Source organism: Artibeus jamaicensis, unplaced genomic scaffold (assembly GCF_021234435.1).
Source record: "Artibeus jamaicensis isolate MK-2021 breed Jamaican fruit bat unplaced genomic scaffold, CSHL_Jam_final scaffold_1964, whole genome shotgun sequence".
NCBI classification, from domain to species: domain Eukaryota; kingdom Metazoa; phylum Chordata; class Mammalia; order Chiroptera; family Phyllostomidae; genus Artibeus; species Artibeus jamaicensis.
In genome coordinates this window covers 56366387-56374591 of record NW_026522030.1, presented here as the reverse complement: position 1 = coordinate 56374591, position 8205 = coordinate 56366387, and the positions used below count along the sequence as shown (strand labels likewise).

Genomic DNA, 8205 nt, shown 5'->3' with positions numbered 1-8205 from the left:
AGCTAAGTATGACCATGTGACCATGTCATGGCTAATGAAATGTAAGGGAATTTTTGACAGTGTCCCTTCCTTAATAAACAAGCAAACCCTAGCAAGGAAGCCTTCTGCCTTCCACCCTTCATTCTCCCCCTTCTCCCTGCCTGAAACATAAATGCAATGCCTGAAAGAGGAAACTATTTTGTGCCTATGAGGATAAAAACCGTACATTAAGGAAGACAGATGAAAGGATTTTTGGCTTTCTTGATGGCATTGTTGACTTATTATAGAAGCACTGGGAGTCTGCATTCAGACTCCTTGTTACATGAGGCAAATAAACACTTATTTGGTTAAATCACTACAGATGAGTTTCTATTATATGCAGCCAAGTACAAACCCCAACCAATACAACCTGCAAAACTGATAAGATCTTCATCTGGGCCTCATTCCCCTTCCCATCAGTGGGGACTCCAGATCATCTCTGGGCTATTGGAGGAGATAGCTTTATAACATTTATAAAGATGCTAGGAGGAGGAATGTTACATGGTTATAGGAATATATTTTTAAAAACCATATTGCAACTTTTTCTTATATTATTATTTATTTAATCCTCACCCCAGGATGTGTTTATTGATTTTGGAAATAGGGAGAGAGAGAGAGAGAGAAAAGCATTGATGTGAGAAAGAAACATCAGCTGGTGGCCTGCTATATGTTCCCTAGCCAGGGATAGAACCCTGCATCCCAGGTATGCGCCCTGACTGGGGATCAAACTCACAACTTTTTGGTGTGTGGGACAATGCTCCAGCCAACTGAGCCACCCAACCAGGGCACAATCTTTTTCTTTTAAGCAAAACCCTCTATACAACAACTCTCCTGTCCCACCCCACCCCTACATAAGCCAGAAGCATCCATTGCATCAGGGAAGGTCAGAATTGTTAGACCCAGAAAGCAAACACAAAGGCAAGTTAAAAGCAAATCCTACCAGTTACCATGAAGTCCAGTTTGTATAGAAAGGGCAAAATAAATATATGAGTGTTTCCTTTTTAAAAAAAACAATTTCAAAATAATGAGTTTATTGCCTAATCCATCAGCAGTGACCAATCAATTGAGTTGCTTTAGAATCATGGTGAACTTGTAAATATAATCACATTTGACATGTTTGCAACATCGTAATTACCAATTTTTGGTGCTCAAATTGACCCATCCTTGCCTAGTGGGAGCCTATTTGAATTAGTTCTTAGTCTTTTTGACAACCCTAGTGGTTGTTACTTTCCTTGATCTCTAATAAAATGATTTGATGTCTGGGATTTGCTTTAAAATGATGGTGTGAGAAAAAGAGGGTATAGATGAAACAATTGGCCATGGGTTGATGACTGTTCAAGCTGAGTGGTGGCCCATGAAGGTTCATTGTATTCTTCTCTTACATTTGTACACATTTGAAATTTTTCAAAATAAAAAATAAAGATAAAGTTCCAACTATGACTTCCAAAAGACGACCTGGAAATCCTTAACAAGATAATGGTTTCATGTGCCTGACTTTGATGGGAGAAAAAGATTTCTAAGGCTTCTCTTGTATCAAAGGTAAGTGTAGACAGAGGCCTGAGTAGAGAATTGTACTCAAATTCATAGGACGTGAGCTTTCTGTATATGACCCACATTTCCCCCAGTCCCAGGGAGACATTAAAAAAAAAAAAAAAAGATCCTCTAAGTAGAAAACAAGTAGGAGGGTGCAGGGTAAGAAGGGTAGAGAATCTTCAGTGAAAGCCCCAAAGGTTTCTCAGGGGGACCTGTTTTGGTGGTGGTCACATGGCTGGGTGTCCCTCAGGAACCGGTTTGTCTCATCTGCTCTTTGGCCCCAATTCTTGCCTCTAATCTCCAGCAACCCCGGCTCATTTTCTTGTGGTCAAGGGGCTCTTGCTTTCCAGACAGAGCAGGAGAGCACTGAGCTGAGAGGCCAGAGGCCAGCCTATGAACCCTGTAACTCAAGACGGTGCTGTGTTTTAGGGTCTGTTCCATTGCCCATGTAATAATCCATCCAAGTCTGAGACTCCAGGAACAGACAGCCCTGTAGGCCTTCATTCCTTTTCATCCAACATCTTTTCCACCTTTACGCATTACATCACCTTCTAAAGAAATGTGTGACTGTTGTCACTTTTTGCAGATAATTGGGGAGGTAACCCGGCATAGATGACAGGAAAGTTGGCAGCACTCTCAGGCTTTGGGAATCAGGTGCGACACTGACCTGTATGCTTTCTCCTCTCTGTCCTTGCTCGCCTGCAAATCCTGACCCCAGTTCCCACTGCGGAAAAATCTCCTAAGAGACGGCTGCCGGCGTTGCCTCTGCTCCTAGGAGGCGTGGAGCACAGGACACGGAGCCAAGCGAGCCGTGGCCACGCTGACGAGAGGGAGGGGCCCGAGGGGGCCGGGCAGCACCAGAGGCGGCGCGCTGGGCTGGTAGAGCCTCAGTCTCTTTCCGAACCTTGTCTGGACCGCCGGGAGAGGCGGTGAGGCAGGGGAAGCGAGCAGCAGCCGGAGCCCGGGCCTCGGAGTAGTAGAGACGCTTGGACCCTTCCCGTGTGCGTGTCCTCCTGGCGATTCCGGTAAGTGCGGGAGGCTGAGCCTCTGCCAGCCGCCAGGCTTGGTGGCCGCATTAGTCGTTGTCCCTGGATCCTGGCTGCGCATCCCGTTGCTGCTCCGTGGGCTCACAGGTGGCTTCGGGTGTACGTGGTTGCCCCAGGCCCCACAAGGAGTTAGTCAACTCTCTCCATTCTGGGGCGCGGTTTCTGAGCCCCTGCTTCTCCCAACCAACCGCCCCTATTTCCAGTTTGGAGTGGGGGGCGCACAGAGGGGTGCTCCATTTCTCCACCTACCCTCAAACGATTTGGGAAGATGCGGGCCAAGCGCCTCCCCAAGCTGCATCTCAGCTCCTGTCTCGCTAATGGGACGTCTGTCCTTTAGTTTTATTTTCCTATTAACCCACCAGGGAAAGTTTGGGACCACACAGGGAGAAGTTGGGGCGCAGCCGGGGGCACGCTTCGCCGGCAGAGGCCACTCCCATGGAGCAGAGCGGTGGGTTTGGCTGGAGCCGATAGGGCACCCTGGGAGTTGACTCAGTCTCTGCCCGTTGCCCCGCTGGCTGGCTCAGCACCGTCTCTGACAATCCCCAGAGAGCGGTGAGTCGTTTAATGGTTCGTGCTGTAAGTATAGACATCTGCCAGCCAGCCGGGAATCTCTGTGACGGGTTCGGTTTATCTCAGGAACAAGAGCATCTCTGCCTGGTTTGACTGGTGCTCTTGCTCTGAGCTCCAGCTAATCTCAGTGTTTAACTGGCAAGTGTTGAATTAGCTTATTTTACACCTGAGATGATCTCCGCGAATGTGTCTAAAGTGAAATCGTTGATAGAGAAAAACAAAAAACAGTTTTTAAAGAAAGTTAGGGAGAAAAACATTCCGAATATCGGCCGGGGTGTCTGGTCATTTTACCCATCTCCTCTGTGGGGCCGAGAATGAAAACTGCTTGGATGTCTAACCTACTAGAGGAGTTCCGTGTTGGGCAGATTTGGGGCAGATTTAGTGGACACGAGCATTGCTGCAATTTGCATATTGTTTATGAAAGGCATATTTAGTCTCTTGAAATAGCCTACTTGTTAAGATTGTTTGATTTACTAAGTTGTCTGTTTTAAATGTGACTAAAGATTTTGTTTTTAAAAGTGACCTTTAGCTGAAAACATTGTCTAGATGTTCAGGAAAAACAATTCGTTCATGTTGTTAGAAAATTCTGTTGTGAACTTAAATTTTTCAAGGGCTAGTTTTATGGATCTGGTATAGGAGAAGCTTTTCATGAAAAAATAAGATCCCAAGATCTTTGTGTGTTCAGGAAAAGATTTCTTTCTCCTTCAACACGCAACCCTTCCCAAATGACAGGTTAAATCAGAAAGGTGTGCCTCTGTCTGGAATTACATAAATGGACTAAAAGAAAGCAGTGAATAATTGTTGTTGTCAGTAGGTAGGTAGTTCTAAAAAAAGTGATATCTTTTTAGCACTGGGTGAGGGCGGGTTGTTTATTATATGACTTAAGGTGAAATCAAGTGATAGATTTTCATCTATAAATTTTTTATACTTAACACACATGTCTACATTGTCTATACCAAATATTGGATTTTACCAAAATGTTTGAGTTTATATATACATTATTGTAAGTACCTACTATGTGCCACATCTTATTCCTAGTGTTTCATGTGCTTTAACTTGTCCTTAAAGAAATCCTTGGTGTTAGGTGCTATAAGTGACCTAATTTTTGAAATGGGAAAACTGAGGCAGGGAGAAGTTAAATAACTCGCACGGCCATAGGATAGGACTTCATCATATCTACAAAAATTTTTGTAAAAAGAAAGACATATTTTATGATTTTTATTTTATGATATTTATTTTATGATATTTTATGATTTTTATATCCTTGTTTTTATTTTTTTAGCATAAATGTCAAAAGTATTCCCTGTGAAGCATAAGGATCCCTGATTGTGGAAGAGCCTCACAGCACCATTAAGTATAAAGTGAGGCAGAGTATGAAAGAACCATCTGGTTGAGTTTACAACTGGAAGACCACCACATCCATCAGAAGACCCAGGATGGATCTGCACCAAAGTACCATCATCACTTTCCTTGAGAAATGGTATTCAGATAAGTCACCATCTGGCTGCAGGAAACATTATAATGTCAGGAAAAAACTGAAGTTAATTAGAATCTTAGGCCTTTTCATGGGCCTGGTAGCCATCAGCACTGTCCCATTTTCAATCAGTGCCTTTTCCGAGACAGAGACACAGAGTACAGGAGAGGCCGGTGGTGCAAGTGGCCCTAGGATAGCGCACGGTTACCTTCAGAGAACTCTCTTAGATTTAAATGACAAGATTCGGGATTATACTCCACAGCCACCTCCTTCTCAGGAAGGCAAATCTGAGAATAGCACAGATCATGACCAAGGAAACTACCCAAGAGACATCTTCTCCCTTGAGGAGCGAAGAAAAGGTGCCATTGTTCTCCATATCATTGGCATGATCTACATGTTCATAGCCTTAGCCATTGTCTGCGATGAATTCTTTGTTCCTTCTCTGACTGTCATCACTGAAAAACTGGGCATCTCTGATGATGTTGCTGGAGCCACCTTTATGGCTGCGGGGGGCTCAGCCCCAGAACTTTTTACTTCTCTCATAGGGGTGTTTATTGCCCATAGCAATGTGGGCATAGGCACCATTGTGGGCTCAGCAGTGTTCAATATCCTCTTTGTTATTGGCATGTGTGCTCTGTTTTCTAGAGAAATCTTGAACCTGACATGGTGGCCACTCTTTCGGGATGTGTCCTTCTACATCATTGACTTGATCATGCTGATCATATTTTTTCTGGATAATGTCATCATGTGGTGGGAAAGCTTGCTTCTCTTAACAGCTTACTTTGCCTATGTGGTTTTCATGAAATTCAACGTCCAAGTAGAAAGATGGGTGAAGCAAATGATAAATCGCAATAAAGTCGTCAAGGTGACAGCACCAGCGGCCCAAGCAAAGGTTGGTGGTAGCAGTTGTTTATTTAATGCTCTGAATCATCATGTTTTTGAGATCTGCCATTTTAAAAATGTGGTTGTGTTTTGGGCTGCATTGAATATTAGGCTGCTTTCTACAGTTCTCTGATAGCCAGGCTAACATGGCAGTGAGAAAAATAAGGTGGAAAGGGAATATTCTTGTGGATGTTTCCTAAGTTCTTGAGCTATTTATTTCAGAGTAAAACACTTGTAAATATAGGTTACATAGGTATCCCAGAGCCTACTCAGCAAACAAAATAATTTGTCTCTTATTTTCAGAAAGTAGTGTAATGATTTCGTCAGCAATTTAATTCTCTTGGGAAAGTGTGTGTGTGTGTGTGTGTGTGTGTGTGTATGTCTAGTGAGTTGCAGGGCTTTTTCATTTTAAATGCTCACATGACAATTATTATGAACCATTTATTTAAAGATGCTAGAGGAAGAGGCTTTGTTTGTGTCACCAGAGCTGTACTTTTGGGGGGAGGTGGGGAGTGCGGGATGGGGGGTGGGCATGAATGGGAGAAATAGACAAAAAACTGTACTTGAGTAACTAAATAAAAAAAAGAGAAAAAAAAAAGAAAGAACAAGAGAAAAAAAAAGTTGTACTTTTAATTGAACAGCCTAGGGCCCTTCTGCTAGGGCCTAGCAGAAATCTTCATTAGAGTGGGTCATGTCTGTGCCTGATCCACACAATAATGCTTTGGCTCCCTCAGCCAGGAACTGATCAGGATCCGTTAAAGAGAGTCATTGGCAAGCCCTGCTGCCTGCCTCTGCAGCTTCATGGCCCATTTTCCATGCCTTGATAAACATGACCTGAAATATTTTTATGGTAAACTTTGAGGAATTTTTCATGACGATAGTGGCCAAGCTACCACTTAGATGGTGAGCAAATTAATAGAGAGCTTAGAAGAAATTGGTCTGCAAAAATGTAAATTCTAACATTGGAATCTTGTCTCTGACTGTGATGCTAAACAGAAAACCAAAATACGTATGCGTACTTCATACTAACATCTGGGAAAATTTCCATGTATGCAAAAAACAAATGTTGAGTGGAGGGTAAGATATTTTGTTCCGCATGGAAAGAAAAAAATTATATTAATTTGTATAGTTTCTTTATGACCAAATTTGATGACCTATCCTCCATTTCTGTAGCAGCCATGAAGCAAAGTACAGCAAGAACCCACCAATAATATTTGTATTTATCACATGCAAAAAAGAACTGTATGTTTTCTAACATTTCATTCATGATATGGTTGTTTCTTAGAAACTATAACAAAAAAATAACACTGCAATATACATGCAAATTAGTATTCAGATGTGATAACTGAGTATATATCTTTAAGGGCTTACGACAGGTTATCACTGAAGCCCTGCTGTAATTTTTAGCCAAAATAATGACCCGTTAAGTCCTCTCCTCTAGTGTGATTACTAGTTTGAGTTATTTGCATTAATAGTCTGTGTTTATTCCAATGACAGTACTGAATGAGTGTCAAGGGAAAAGCATATTTTTAGAGGCAAGGAAATGATTTGATGTCTTACAAATATTCTGGGGACATCAAGGGTAAATGTCTTTTTGAGAACTCACACTTTTTTGTTCTGTTACCTCACAGTGTAACTTCATTAACTCAGACCCAGACTCTGATAAAGATTACATTGGCAACAATTATGAAAAAGGAATTTGCAGAGCAATGCAATGGTGTATTTAAGATTGCAGGGGGATTTTGTATTCTGATTGGGGCCGAGGTGCTGGTTTCATGCACTTGGGAATAATTTTTTAAATACAGTTTAAAGACAGTATTTAATCAATCGCAAGCCATTCATTAAAGTAGCTCTAGTAGGATTTTTACCTGCTATATTAGGTGACTGTCTTGTCATTTTTATGATTACTTAAAAATCAGAAACATAGATTCACATTCCTTAATAATTATGCAAATCCACAATTTTGTGCTATGCTTAATAGTATTCATATGTTAACTTGGAGAGTCTGGATTTACCTAATTAAAAAAGGAAGGAGGTTATATTCATGACTGCTACTCCTGTTTCTGATTTCCCCCTAAATGTGTTCATGCATTATTTTCTTTTTAGCACCTAATAGCTTTAATTTATCCCTTTTAAGTAGTATTATTTCTTTTGGTATTCTTTAACTAGATTGAACTATAAATATCATGAAAACAGAATTTTCTAACATAGCAATGACTTGAAAAAAATTTTTAATCCAGAGAGAAAGAGGAAAAAAGGTGGGAAGAGAGAGACATTGATCAGTTGGTTGCCTTCTAGATGTGCCCTGACCTGACCAGGAATGAAACCTACAGCCTAGGCACATGCCCTGACCAGGAATTGAACCCACAACCTTTCAGTTTACTGGATAATGCTCCAACCTACTGAGCCACCTTGACCAGGGCAACATGACTGTGTCTTATTCGGTATTCAAAGTGCTTGTTTGGTAAATCAAAAATGCTAGAACAGTTATACATTTTCAGGTGGAACAGTGCATAATGGTGTGTGATTTCCTTCAGGAAATTTCACCCTGCCAATTTAACTTTTTTGAGTTATTGCTGAAATTTTTGTTTTTAGCATTCAGTCTTTATCATACTTTTGATTTCAGAATCTTACGAAGACTTTGCTCCCCTAGCACTATAAACATAAGATGTCCTAAAGATG

General features: G+C 41.5%; 1 protein-coding gene across 3 annotated transcripts in view; it reads left to right on the top strand.

Moving 5' to 3' along the window:
• The first annotated feature begins 2436 nt into the window (after positions 1-2436).
• The window catches only part of SLC24A2 (solute carrier family 24 member 2), a 245865-nt gene continuing 240096 nt past the window's right edge, over positions 2437-8205 (top strand). For 2 of the 3 annotated variants that reach the window (XM_037132368.2, XM_037132367.2), the window contains exons 1-2: positions 2437-2576; positions 4450-5533. In XM_037132368.2, coding sequence (XP_036988263.2) covers positions 4604-5533 — 930 coding nt within the window. In that variant the 5' untranslated portion in view covers positions 2437-2576; positions 4450-4603. The remainder of the gene's footprint in view (positions 2577-4449; positions 5534-8205) is intronic. The other variant, XM_037132366.2, reaches the window with a different exon arrangement.